The sequence below is a fragment of the Cucurbita maxima genome, unplaced genomic scaffold (assembly GCF_002738345.1).
Source record: "Cucurbita maxima cultivar Rimu unplaced genomic scaffold, Cmax_1.0 Cma_Scf00043, whole genome shotgun sequence".
Classification (NCBI taxonomy): Eukaryota; Viridiplantae; Streptophyta; class Magnoliopsida; order Cucurbitales; family Cucurbitaceae; genus Cucurbita; species Cucurbita maxima.
In genome coordinates this window covers 745,818-759,607 of record NW_019272059.1, presented here as the reverse complement: position 1 = coordinate 759,607, position 13,790 = coordinate 745,818, and the positions used below count along the sequence as shown (strand labels likewise).

The window sequence follows — 13,790 nt, the reverse complement described above, 5'->3', positions numbered from 1 at the left end:
TTTTCGAATAAATCGGCGTTCGACTCTCCATCTATGGAGAACACTGAAGCATGAAAAAATTAATATTTTATATTATTTAGAAAAAAAAAATTAAAAGATATACCACCCATTAATATATATCTAGAATATATAGATATAGTATTATATTGGCCTAACAACTAACCCAAAAGCAAATGTCAGCACAACCAATATAATTGGTCTCTCTATTCATATATCCCATCGCCTCTTTAACACCGACTGAGTCAATGCCCGAGTCGAACAACCCGCCGCCGTCCCTCAGCATGCCGCTGGCTCTAAAAATCACGGCGGTTGCTCTCGTAGCCACAGCCGTCGTCTTTTACAAACTCGACCCTTTCGACCCGGCTTCGCTGCCGGCGGAGGAATTGAGTCTGGCGGTGGAGGCGGTGGAGAAGTGCAATGGTAGAGTGCTGCAGGGGGCGGAGAGGGTCGGGGTTGCGGAGCTGAAGGCACCGGAGGACTTTGCTTATGACTCGGATTTGGGACTCGTTTACACGGGAGATTCGGATGGGTGGTTGAAGCGAGTTAGATTGAATGACTCGGCGGTGGAGAAATGGGCGTTCACCGGCGGCCGCCCTCTCGGTGTCGCTTTGGGACATGACAGCTCCGTTTTTGTCGCCGACGCTGACAAGGTACAACACTGTAAATTTCTCTTTTATGTTTTTTTCCGTTAACTTACGGTTTAGTTCATCCAGTAAAGCCAGAATTTTTGCAATAATTCCAATACTATTTTACAATATAGCAATTATGTAGATGAATTTCTAATTTTAAAGTTATAAAAATTAAACTTTAATTTTAAAGTTATTTATTTATTTTTTAGTTGAGGATATCAGCCTCCAATATATATATATATATATATATATCTTAATAATTTTTTGCAATTATAAAAAAAGAAATTATTTTTTGTCACCAAATGAAAATGAACTATTTTATTTTATTTTTCCGAAAATGCCCTTGGGAATAAAGTTAGACGGCGTTTGGTTATGAAAATTTGATGCAGGGGCTGTTGAAGGTGAGCAAAGAGGGAGTGGTGGAGACCTTAACCACGGAGGCCGGCGGCCTAAAATTCCAGCTGACGGACGGCGTCGACGTGGCCGACAACGGCACGGTTTATTTCACCGACGCTTCGTCCAAGTATCGACTCCATAATTTCATCTTCGATATGTTAGAAGGCAGGCCGCTTGGTCGACTCTTACGCTACGATCCAACCACTAAAACCACTGAACTTCTCGTCGGAGACCTCTATTTCGCCAATGGCGTCGCGGTCGCTCCCAGCCAAGACTTCGTCGTCTTCTGCGAAACTCCGCTGTACTATTCTTTGATTGTTTGAATAAATCTATTAAATATAAAATTGAAAGTTTTCGATTCTTGAAAATTACAGGAGAAGATGTCGAAAATATTACATCGCCGGAGATCGCAAAGGAAGCATTGAGAAATTCGTGGATAACTTACCAGGAATGCCGGACAACATCAAATATGACGGCCATGGCCATTTCTGGATTGGACTTCCAATGGTAATTTGTTGAGAACTATTGGGAGAGAGTCGAGATTGATTAATTTAGGGAATCATCATAGGTTTATAGGTAAGGAATACATTTCCATTGGTATGAGACATTTAGGGAAGCCCAAAACAAAGCTACGAGAGCTTTATGCTCAAAGTGGACAATATCGTATCATTATAGAGAGTCGTGATTCTTAATATAGTATAATAGTTATGCCCGAACAGGAGTTGAATCTCGATGAATTCTTTTGGGCTTAGCCAACTCTAGAAAAGGAGTCGAGTCTCGATTAAGGGGAGACTGTTCGAGGGCACGTTTTTGGGCTTAGCCAATCATCATTAGTTTATAAGTAAGGCATCTTCATTGATACAACGTCTTTTGGGAAGCTCAAAATAAAGTCATGTCATGTTTAAAGTAGATAATATTATACCAGTGTAGTTTAATTAATGCTTGGATTTGCAGGAGATGACGAGTTTTTGGTACCTTGCTCTGAAATATCCGGTGATAAGGAAGATAATGGCGATAACGAGGAGGCACGGGTGGCGGCCGAATTTGGAGAAGAACGGTGGCGCGGTGGCCGTGAATCTTGAAGGGAAACAAGTTGGTTGGTATTATGATTACGGATTGTCGATGATAACCACCGGATTGAAGATTAAAAACCATCTCTACTGTGGATCTTTCGTGTTTCCCGGCATTCTTCGCCTGAATTTGGACCGGTATCCTGCTAGAACCGCCGGTTGCCCATGGTCCAACTCTGGTGACCTGTAAGAAAATGACGACACGTACCGACCATTTATGTTCTATATAAATAATAATTAATAATAACAGTGATTTTTAATACCGACTAGTTGGAAATTAATTCAATTAAAAATAAAATTAAAACTTTTTGAGTTTTAATCGGTCATTATTAAAGATGCGTGTTCAACTTTCTTTGGTCTATAATTAAATTTGAATTTAAAAGTTTTGAAAAATTTATTTCCATATCAACGTCAAAGTCATTTTTAGTTAATAATTGTCAACAACTAAATTACTTTTTGAATTATTATTATTATATATTTAATTGGAAGTATTTCATTTGAAATTTAAATTATTGGTTAAATAATTATGTAATGTTAAATATGTTTATGGTAGCAAATTTGTCACATTATATTTAAAAAAAAATATGGTTTCATAGTTTAAACTTTTAATCTGTCAATTTAATTTAAAGTATATATCTTAATAATTAAATTATGATAAGATTAAAGAATATATATATATATATATATATAGTTGAAGAAAGATTAAGTTATTAATTAAGAGAAAGAAAGAGTTATTTATTGTATATTTATTTCTATTAAGCCAAAAAATATTGATACGGATAACTATGGGCTAAAGTAGACAATATTTATTAGATTTGGGCTTGAACAGTTACAAATGGTATTGAGCCAGACACTAGGTGATGTGCAATATTTACTGGCTTTGGGCTTGAACTGTTGTTACAAATGGTATTGAGCTAGACACGGGGTGATGTGCAATATTTACTAGCTTTGGGCTTGAACAGTTAAAACTCGGGGTGATGTGCAAGTGAAGATGATAGGCTTCCAAAGAGCAGGTTTTAAACACACAGTCAAAGCGGACAATATGTATTAATAGTTGGTTTGGACGGTTACATTCGAAATTTTAATATTGTATTTAATAAGTTATTAATTTTTTTTATTTGGCGTTTAATAAATCATTAACGTATTAATTTTATGTATATAAAAAAACTCGTTCACTATCTATAATTGAATTTTATATTCAATAAGCTATTAACTTTTATTTTCATATTTAGTACATTTGTAAATTTTAAAAAATATAAAATTAAAAATTAAAATTTTATTATAATAGTATAACTTTCAATCTTATATTTAATAAAATTTTAAATTTTAATAACGGAGAAAAGACACAAAATTAAGGATTTATCGACGTAAAAACATAATTATATATTTAGATTTAACGACTAATACTTTAACGAGAATGAGTGAAATTGTGAAATGAAAACACGAAAAAGAGAGGTATAAATAGAGATGCAGTGAAGTCGCTCGCGGGAGGCATAATTACCAAGTAGAATCCGGTTACAGCTGACGCCCATCGGACGTTTCCGATGAAAGAGTGGCGACCAACTGAATTTTTCTGCTAGCCTCTCATCTGCAGCGGCCAGATTTATCAATAACAAATTCAGCGCCACAGATCTCAATCTTCTCTTTTTTGCCTCTTCCCGTACCCGCCGTGATAGATCTCCGGCTGCCATTTTCTATCTTCTTGATACAAGGTATAGTTATTTCTCTAGACATTTATTCTCCAATTGCACGCTGTAATTTAAAGATCTCCGTTTTTTGTTTTCTTTTGCAAGCACGTCGAGTGCGGGAACGAGGTATGATCTGGATTTTGTTCCAAGATTTCTGTGATTCGGCAACGAAACTGCTGGAGTGAATAATTGTGCAGTGCGTTTCAATTGAATTAATTAGTCTTCGATTTTGGTCTTGCGGATTGATTTCTTATTTGGTTTGAGCGGTGAAATTGAGTAGTGGAACAATGTCTTCGGAGGAAGGTGATGCTAGTGAAACTCCGGGGACAATGTCTGAGAAGCTGAAATCCGGCGTGAACCATAAGGGCAATGGCCATGTTGTTGTGGAAGATAGGTTTTCTGATGGCGATAAATGCTCCGATGATCATGATGAGCTTGTACAAATGGTTATCGATATGAAATCTCAAAATGAATACTTAAAGTCTCGGTTAGAAAGCATAAAAATTCTCCAGATTGTGGAGAATGTGCCAGAACGAACCGAAGAAATTGATTCGACAGATGGAGAATCCATTGATTTGAAGGAACTTCAAGAAAGAATTGAGTCTTTGAGTAAAGAACTTTTGGAGGAAAAGCAGACACGAGGAGCAGCAGAGCAAGCTTTGCAGCATCTCCGAGAAGCCCATTCAGAAGCAGATGCAAAAGTTCAAGAGCTTTCTGCAAGGCTGGTCGAAGGTCTGATCTAACCTGAACGTAAATTGTAATTGGTTGAGATTGTTTTAGAATTTTCAAAATGGAAACTTCTTGCGTTAATTTTATAGCAGATAAATGTTTCTTTATGTAGCTCAACAGAAGTTGGAGCAAGAAATAAAAGAACGTGATGAGAAATATTCTGACCTGGACTCAAAATTTAGCAGGCTGCATAAACGTGCAAAACAGCGTATTCAAGATGTTCAGAAGGTGTTTGCTGTGTTCCTTGTGCTTATTTAACTGTATCCTATTGCATATTCTATCTACACTGTTTTTGAGATCAAATTTTTATGATTACCAAGTCAGTAAGTGTGTGGGAGCTTCTAACAGAGGATTGTATATTTCTGTTACTATTCTTGCATATCCGAGCAATTTCTTAGATGTATGGATTACCTTGATCTTTTTGTGTTTTATTCGGTCAATTATATTCACTATAATGCATGTGTTTTGGCAAAAATTAAATGCTTTATGTTTGGCCAAATAATCTGTTAAAAATGTTGTATCAAAGCTGAAGTATATTATTTTAAATTTATCTTGTAACTTTTTCTTAAGAGATCATTTTATGTGTCTCATGTCATTTTTTTTTCCAAACTGAAGAGTAACTTAATCATGTTGCTGTTATGGGTCAATAGTATACAAAAACATTGAATGTAAATGAAATGGTACTTGAAGGTGTTCTTGCAATGTTGCATCCAGTCTTCTTCCTTGTTCTTTATGTTGGAGGGGAAAGGAACGTGTATTTGTAAGACATACAGGCGTCTACATAAACTTTGAGAAATCACTTTGCTTGTTTTGATGGTATGCTTAAACATTGCAGGAAAAAGATGACCTTGAGGCTCGATTTCGTGATGTTAATGAAAGAGCAGAGCGCGCAACGTCCCAGCAGACTGCACTGCAACAAGAACTAGAACGCACTCGGCAACAAGCTAATGAAGCATTGAAAGCAATAGATGCAGAGAGGCAACAATTAAGAAGTGCAAACAACAAGTAAAATCTCTGTGACTTTTTATTTATTGTTATTATTATTATTATAACTTTATGGTTTGAATTTAGAAACTACCATGTTGAATAGTGTCTTTCTCTGTTCATGGCTGAGTGTCTGTTTGGATGATGAATCCTATATTATTAATATTTTCTTTTGGCCAAAGGGGATTAAGGTAGGAAATTATGATTTTGATTCCAAGTATTTTGCTAGCTACTCCATTTTCAGGGGACACTTTATGATTTTTTTAAAAATTATTCCAGTTTTTGTCAAATTCTCAATCTATCTTGCAGTAGGAACCCTGACTGTTGTCTCTATATGAATAATCTATTTGGAGTTAAATTATGAAAATATCCTCAGATGCTTCAAATTCATTTTGGCAGAAAAATTAGATTTTACTTCTAAATTTAGTATAGCAATTATTGGTGATAACCTGGAACTTTTCTAGAAAATAGACCATTTTTTCTAATAAGAACCAGATGCCACTGACTTTATCTGTTGAACCAACTATAATAGTTTAATAATTTTATACGGTCAACTATACTATGTTTTTATAATTCTTCCATGTATGGACATCGCTAATGCACAGGCTTCGAGATAACATAGAAGAATTGCGACACTCATTGCAGCCTAAAGAAAGTGCAATTGAGGCATTGCAGCAGTCCCTTGCGGAGAAGGACCAGGTATTATATTATGCTTTGTATCGGAAAGCTTTTTGACATCACTCTCACTGTGTTAAAAAAAAAAAATGCTAAATCATTTTTTAATTATTGACCTTATCATTATTGTATTTTACCAATTTCTCATGATAAGAACTGGATGATGGTCAATGGTTTACTAATTTTATGCACAGGGGTAAATGTAATCCTTAAGTATTTAGAAAAAAAAAAAAAAACTTTCTGTAAAAATTAGGATTTAGGATTAGGGGAAGACTAAGAATTTTCAAAAAGAGTAATTTCTGTAAGTAAACGTAATCCTTAAAGTATTTGGCCCAACAAAGTGCAAAAAGGACACATTATCAATACCTATGCAGCCATTGCTTGGAAGACCACCAAAACTGTCCCAACGAAGTAGTAAATGCACATCCTTTGAAGTCATAACAAAAGTTGAGTTTGAATAGTAGTTTAGTCCGTAAAATGAAACCATAATAGATGAATAAGTGATTAAATGACTCCTCCATCGTATCAAGAAGAAGAACTAAATATTATATCAAAAATTCATAATTAATGTTTTTCTTTATTATAATTTTACTCTCCTGATTTATGAATTCATCAAATACCAAAATTTCATTGATGCCTTTACTTTGAAATTACTGGAGGGCTTTTGAAATATTTATTCTACAACGATGTGTTTCAACTCTGTGTTTCAGATGCTGGAAGACGGGAAGAAAATGCTTCAAGCTGCTGAGGAGAAAAGGCAAGCTTCACTAGCTGACCTTTCTGCAAAACATCAGAAGGCAAGGCATATATGTTGAATGAATTTCATGCTTTCTATTCGCCCTATTATCTTCCAATTATCATCTGTGTTTTTTTTTTCATCCAGAGCTTGGAGAGCTTGCAAATGCAACTTTCTGATGCTTTATCTGATAGAAATAAAGCTACAGAAACAATTTCTTCTCTACAGGTAAGAGTTAATTCAAATTGTAGTTTATCTATGATGCACACACCCCAGTTATTAAATGATAAAAAGGCAATAGTCTTTGATAGCTAAGAGGTAGTGGATGATTCGAGAAGGAAGAAAGGGGCGGGTTAATTTCTTAATTGGACCTAGACAAGGCTTGTGATGAAAGTATAAGGGAGTTAGTTCTGGTTGCAATATAATTCTCCTTTTTTTATACCGTTGTGTGATAGTTCTAAATTTTTATTTTTTCCTTTTAGTGAAGATTGTAAGAATATATTTTCCAGGAATTAGTTGCGGAGAAAGAATCAAAGATTGCAGAGATGGATGCAGCATCAAGTGGTGAGGCAGCTAGACATAAAGCTGCTACGGAAACTGTAAAAGGAGAGCTTGCTCACCTGAGAAATGAACATGTAGGCTCTTTGTTTTGAACTTTGAACTCTTGAAAATTTATCAAAATCATTCTCTCTCTTCTGCAAATGAATTAGGAACGTTATATATTGAACTTTTTTACACATTCCGTACCACTACCATTTTGACTCTTTAGTTACGTTCTTTTGCAAACACTTTATTTGGTAAACTTAGTTCTGTAGCTCCTAAAATGTTCTCTATCAATATTAAGGACTTGACGGGCAAGATGTTCATGAGAATCCATGAGGATGAAAGAAAGGAAAAAGATTGCTTATAACATGAACAGGCACATTCAGATGGTGTAACTCACCTCTTTATTTTATGTTGTGGATAAGATTGCCGAGGTTGACATTCTTCTGATATATTAGTTTATTTTAGAGAATTCATGTTGATCTGACTTGCGTTTTCATCTCTAGCTTATTTCTTTTCACAATGGTTGTCACGGCCTTATTCAGGTTCAGTTTGAATGCAAATTTCAGCTTTATAATCGTAGATTGATAGTTGTATAATGCTACAGGAGAAAGAAAAGGAGGTGTGGCAAGCTTCTTCAGAGGCACTTAAAATGAAGTTAGAGGTTGCTGAGAGCAATTGCATTCGTGCTGAAATTGAAGCTGCTAAAATGAGGAGTATGAGAAGAAGTCCTGTTGACTTTTGTTGATGATTCTTATATTGAAAAGAAACAGACAAAATGTTGCGTTCTTGTTTGTTGGGTAGGTCAGCTGGAACTGGAAGTTTCTGCAAAAACACGGATGTTGAGTGCGAGAGATGCTGAACTACTGACTATCAAAGAGGAGGTATAATAAACCACTAGAATCTGCGATCATTTTAATCATTCCAATTTACTTATCTATTTATTATTTTCCTTGTTGGTAACTCATTGGGCTGTTGAAGAAGGTCTTACGAGCCTGGATGATGAGGCTGGCAATTGTTTTGGTATAGGGAAGATTTAGCAGATAGTAGGAGATAACGGGTGAGTATAGGGATAGGCATAGAAGATAATGGGTTAGTCTATTACCAGGAATTGTTAATGGGCAGAGGCTAAAAATAATGGAACAGGGCCAGTCAGGTGTGAGGCAGGCAATTTTGTTTCTATTCTGCCTTCGAGCTTGACTTGCTCAAGAAGGAGGCTTCCAGGTTCCTCAGATTATGATTTAGAATCTCTTTGCTATTGGTTTGTTTTAAAATTCTCATCGGTGGTTTCATTACCTTTATGATGAAATTTGGCTCTTTCTTGAATTAATTAACTCTCGCTTGACGAAAGAATTTTCAACTTGTTGCTCCTCCCGCCCTTACATTTGAGCACATTTGGAAGGCTAAAGTTCCAAAAACTTTCGTTATTTTTTTAATGCCTTTTGATAGGTACTGTTTATGGGATGAACTCCCACAAATGTAATATTTCATATCTTCAATGAAATTTTTGTTTCCTACCCCAAATAGAAATGTGAAAAGATAAAATAATTGCATCTTTCAGAGGAATAGTCCTAGAGGTATGCTTGTTCTCTAATATTTTGTTGAATAACTTCTTCCACTCTTTTGCATGCTCAGATTTCACTGTGCATTTCTTGTTCTCCAATATTTAATGAAATAGTCTTCGAGTGCTTCATTTTTTTTCTATTTATTCATCTGATATCAGACATTCCATCAATCTATCAGCAGTGACTGTTCAGTTACCTAACAAACCGAGAACCTGTTTTACCGAAGTTTTGATGCTGTAATGGGAATAAATTTACTATTTTTTTACCCGTAAATGGATTTTTTTAGTGATATTTCTTCCCTTCAACATCTACATAAAATCAGAATTGGCTTGATGCAATTTCTTTATTCTTGCAGAGGAATCGCCTTGAAAATGAATTTTCTTCATACAAGGTTCGTGCTCATGCACTTCTTCAGAAGAAGGAAGCAGAGGTAGCCGCTGCTGTGGACTCTGACCAAATTAAAGCTCTTGAGGAAGCATTGAAGGTGAGGACACACCTAAAAGTAAAGTTAATAACCATGTTGATTTATGAGCTCTCTTCAATTATCAAACTTTGCATTATAGGAGGCTGAAAAGGAAATAGCGTTGGCATATGCTGAAAAGGATCAGGCTCAGCTAGATCTTCAAAATGCTTTGGAAAATAATGATAAAGATCTCCGAGAAAGGTAGTCTTATGCTTGAGATACGTTGTTTTAATTTTTCATCTTCTCCAGGACGGTTGCTACAAATTTAAATTGCAACTTCCGTAGCAGTTATACCACCTGAGGTTGATTTGAATGTTGGGTGCATATAAAGATGTTCCATGAATGATTAACGTCAGTTGCATGCCTCAATCGTGGGACAAATTAATATATACCATAGGTATTCACGTACATGGAACTGGGAAGATAAGACAACCACCAAACTTAATCGAAAGGAATTACAAAAAATCTTTCCAATTGATATTTATAAAGGGGAAAGTAGTTATAGATTGTTTTTATCTTGAACATTTAAGAAAGTAAACAAAAATAACCTGGTGGTGGGGCATAGTGCGTCCTCCCTGATGAAGATCCTCTATTTCTTTACAGCCATATTTCCCAAATTGATGCCCTAATTGCCATAGTGAAAGCACTGTAACCTTGCTTTGGGTGTCTGTCAAGCACCTGATGAACAAAATTCTTAACACAAACAAGGGTAACGAATGGCACTTAAAGAAGATGTATTGGACATCCTGTCAATACTGATGAGAGATTGGACGATGGATAAAAATGTGAATTGCCGTTCTTCATTGTGCTTACGAAGAACCCACTAACCTGGACGGAGAGAGGAATTCTCTTCGGATTCTATTTGTTTGAGAAAAACTAGAATAATACATTAGTAAAATGAAATGTATGAATGCCATCGAGTGTGATTTAATATTTCTCATGGATATCCCATTGTATTTTTAGGTAAGAAGGATTTCTTAGACACCCAAAAATATTGTCTCATGATGGCCAATTTTTGTCATTACATCTAATGACTATTTTGTTTTATGTGTCACTTACTCACTTTGATCTATCCCCATAAGGTTTAGCCGAAGTTTTATGAGTTGAGTAATTGACAGCATTTTTTTAAAAAAGATAACTTCTTAATTCCATTTGTAACAGAGATTCAGCCCTCAATGATGCTACGGAAAATATTAAGAGCCTGGAAAAGAGGCTTGAATCTGCTGATTTGCACCTTCATTTGGAAAAGGAAGCTTGGGAACATAGCCTTCAGAACTTGGAAGAATCATGGCGAAGTAATATCTGCAGTGTGAATGATAGTATTTCTTGGTTTTCCTTTACAGAGTGATAGATTAGTATCATTAGTTGTTGCAAAGAAGATTATTTACCGTATTATTTTATGTGCAGTCAGATGTGAAGCTCTGAAATTTCAGTTTGAAGAATCCTCTAAGCAAGATGTCAAAAAGGAATTTGAAGAGTTGAAACAAGGGTATAGAAAGTTGAAGGCAAGTATTATACTTCTCTCTTGTTTTTTTGTTTCTTGTGACTTATGCTAAAATACTTTTATCCTCAAGTTCTTACTTTGCTGTGCAATCTATAGGAGGAGCATAACTCATTCCGTGATCTTGCCGATAGAATGATTGAGGAAAAGGATGCGGAAATTTCTAGGCTTTTAGATGATAATAAAAATCTTCGCCAATCTTTGGAATCAAAATCTCCCGTATGTTTATTTCTACTCCTTTTGGTTGTAATTTTTTGAAAATTTTTATTGTGCTTTCTAAACTCATTACTGACCCTTGTCTTCTATAATCATCTCAGGCAGATAAAATTGATAATACTGCAGGTAGGAATTTTTTTTTTGTCCCTATTCATTTGATACTGTAATAACCGAATGAAGTTGGACAATTGACTAAAACTGGCCATTGAAATCCTAACGTTCTTTTTCTTCAACTGGTATCAGCTACTCAACAGCAAGGTTCATCAAATTTGAGCGCCTCCATTGCTGAACAACAGATTCTGGTATGTACAACGTTCTCTCATAAAAATGTGTTGTAACTTATATTTGTTTGTAATATCATTTTTGTAGTAGAAGTTTTATTAATTAAAATATATAGTCAAGTTTAAATTACATTATCCATTTCTCTCCTATCAAGGTATCTAACTTGAAAATTTTCTTTTCTTTCTCTTACTTGTATATGTGACCCCATGGTTGCTTACTGCCATTGCTACATAAAATTTATGATTTTTAAAAATTAGTTTGCATGATTTGCCAATGTTAGCATAACTTGACTGATTTAGTCATATAATCCACACCTTTTACAAAAATAATAGTAATACTTCTTTGATGTATTATTTTACGTGGAAGTAGCTGGATCTAAAACATAGTGAACTTATTCATGATTGTTTCCTATTTTCGTCTCTTAACCAGGTTTTAGCAAGGCAGCAGGCTCAGAGGGAAGAACAACTGACCCAATCACAGCGGCATATCTTAGCTCTTCAAGTATTTGATTCACTGATTGAGATAATTTGTATTTCATTTTCTAGATTATGATTCTAATAATTCTGTATTTATAGGAAGAAATTGAGGAGCTGGAACGGGAGAATCGTCTGCATAGCCAGCAGGTAAAACTAAGTCCAAATTGATCCAATTTTTATTATGTTTATAGTTCGTGTCATCGTAGATCTACTACTATTATTTTTGGTGTGAAATTTAAACATTATTTCATGGGTGTAGCAAGCAATGTTAAAGGCTGAATTTCGTGATATGGAAAGATCACAGAGAAGGGAGGGTGTAGACATGATATATCTGAAGAATGTCATCTTGAAGCTCCTAGAAACCGGTACGGTATAACTTTTTTCTGCTTTGAAAAAACCAATCCTTTTCAATTACTATCCTTGTTCCAATTTATGGGTTTAAAGATTGATTGATATTAGGCTTTTATTTATTTTACACCCTTTTCACGTCCTCAATTTTATTTTTTATTAGGTGAAGTAGAAGCTCTGCTGCCTGTGGTTGCCATGCTCCTCCAGTTTAGTCCAGAAGAGGTTGTATATGCTTTCTATTATATCATATCTCTATCCTCTGAATCATCAGTAAATATTGTGTTTTACTTTCTTAAATATGGCCAATTATCAACAGCAGTTAGAAGAACCTGGAACTGAAAGTAGAAAACCATTGTAAGGCTTAAAAGGATCACCTAAAATAATAGGAATATGATCATGTTTCAGAATTATTGACATGCTCTCAAAATTGGGTTGGTGGGCTTGCATTCCTATAGTTTATATGAGTCTCTATAGTTCTAAATCTGTAATCAATTATGGGCATGAAAAATGTATACAAGGAAATGGTAATGAACTTTAACACCCCCCCCCCCCCCCCCCCCCCCNTCCCTACCAAAAAAAAAAAAAACATTTTACCCTGGCCTCACATTTTTTTTTAATAGTCACATCTCATCTATGGTGAATAATTTTGGTGGATGTGCTTATTATACAGACACAAAAATGTCAACAAGCCTACCGATCTTCTTCGGCCGATGTTCCTCCGAGCCCCGATTCTTCAGGATCTGCTCTCTCTCTCTTCTCAAGATTTGCATTTTCATGACAGATGAGAGGGAGCCTCTTGAAAATTTCTCAGCACTTTGCAGGTTCAACCTCTGCCACTGTGGCTTGAGCAAATGTTGTTTTCAACTGCCGGCAGACATGCAGAGTTGCCGTAACTGTAAGAATTCGGAACTGCTTCTTGTAAGAAACCATTCTTTCATGCAAAAATGAGAATCTACAGAGAAATGTTACCATTAAGATAAGATCTACATGGAACATGAAAGAAGAGGGAGAGAAATTTATATTTATCTTTTGAGAGGAGGAGGCAGGAGTGCTGTAATTTCATGAAAATGTTTTCTAATATATGCATGCAGTGATTTTTTTGTTCATAGTTTGCTGCTACATTTGAACCTCTTGATGGATTCTTTTCTCCTTGTGTTTGGAAGTGAACGAAATTGATCACTTACAGGTAAATGAATTGAATTTAGTAGGCCATTGTTTTGAAGTTGGGTTGGTGGTGCAATCTGATTGGGATATTTATTTAGAGATCTGGATAGCTATTTTATTTTGTGTTTTTGAAAATTGTTGTCATGCCAAAAATTCTAAAAACGCTAGCAGCCAGCTCGGCTGTCCAACCCTTCCTCCTCTCATGCCTAGCAGCGTCACCGCTTCTTCTACTTTCTCCTTCTCCTTCCCGCATGTTGTGCGACCACCACTGCAGCCACGGCACTGCTGCCCGTCCTGCACCAGCGCCATTGTCACTGTCTCTTGC

At 35.6% G+C, this 13,790-nt stretch overlaps 2 protein-coding genes across 4 annotated transcripts; both read left to right on the top strand.

Annotated features, from left to right (window-relative positions):
- The first annotated feature begins 157 nt into the window (after nt 1-157).
- Nucleotides 158-2,357, top strand: LOC111470074 (protein STRICTOSIDINE SYNTHASE-LIKE 6-like). Its single transcript, XM_023115548.1, has 4 exons — nt 158-650; nt 1,019-1,326; nt 1,400-1,532; nt 1,980-2,357. The coding sequence occupies exons 1-4, from the start codon at nt 246-248 to the stop codon at nt 2,283-2,285; spliced, it is 1,152 nt and encodes a 383-aa protein (XP_022971316.1). The 5' UTR covers nt 158-245; the 3' UTR covers nt 2,286-2,357.
- Nucleotides 2,358-3,574: 1,217 nt separating this feature from the next.
- Nucleotides 3,575-13,407, top strand: LOC111470153 (protein GRIP). 3 transcript variants are annotated; one of them, XM_023115657.1, is made up of 22 exons: nt 3,575-3,807; nt 4,064-4,515; nt 4,625-4,740; nt 5,348-5,517; nt 6,102-6,195; nt 6,882-6,968; nt 7,055-7,135; nt 7,417-7,542; nt 8,058-8,166; nt 8,255-8,334; nt 9,371-9,499; nt 9,579-9,679; nt 10,640-10,773; nt 10,886-10,983; nt 11,079-11,198; nt 11,297-11,321; nt 11,439-11,497; nt 11,907-11,978; nt 12,053-12,100; nt 12,213-12,318; nt 12,465-12,523; nt 12,972-13,407. In XM_023115657.1, exons 2-22 carry the CDS (start codon nt 4,071-4,073, stop codon nt 13,077-13,079), a joined length of 2,367 nt encoding a protein of 788 aa, XP_022971425.1. In that variant the 5' UTR covers nt 3,575-3,807; nt 4,064-4,070; the 3' UTR covers nt 13,080-13,407. The 3 variants fall into 3 exon arrangements, with proteins under 3 accessions (XP_022971425.1, XP_022971424.1, XP_022971426.1); XM_023115656.1 differs by having other exon boundaries at nt 3,889-4,515; XM_023115658.1 differs by lacking the exon at nt 3,575-3,807 and having other exon boundaries at nt 4,350-4,515; nt 4,633-4,740.
- The last annotated feature ends 383 nt before the right edge of the window (nt 13,408-13,790 follow it).

Coding starts and splice junctions, on each gene's coding strand:
- LOC111470074 (XM_023115548.1), top strand. CDS start 246: ATGCCCGAGTCGAACAACCCGCCGCCGTCCCTCAGCATGCCGCTGGCT. Junction 651..1,018: donor TTGTCGCCGACGCTGACAAG/GTACAACACTGT, acceptor AATTTGATGCAG/GGGCTGTTGAAGGTGAGCAA. Junction 1,533..1,979: donor TCTGGATTGGACTTCCAATG/GTAATTTGTTGA, acceptor TTGGATTTGCAG/GAGATGACGAGTTTTTGGTA.
- LOC111470153 (XM_023115657.1), top strand. CDS start 4,071: ATGTCTTCGGAGGAAGGTGATGCTAGTGAAACTCCGGGGACAATGTCT. Junction 5,518..6,101: donor TTAAGAAGTGCAAACAACAA/GTAAAATCTCTG, acceptor GCTAATGCACAG/GCTTCGAGATAACATAGAAG. Junction 9,500..9,578: donor CTCTTGAGGAAGCATTGAAG/GTGAGGACACAC, acceptor TTTGCATTATAG/GAGGCTGAAAAGGAAATAGC.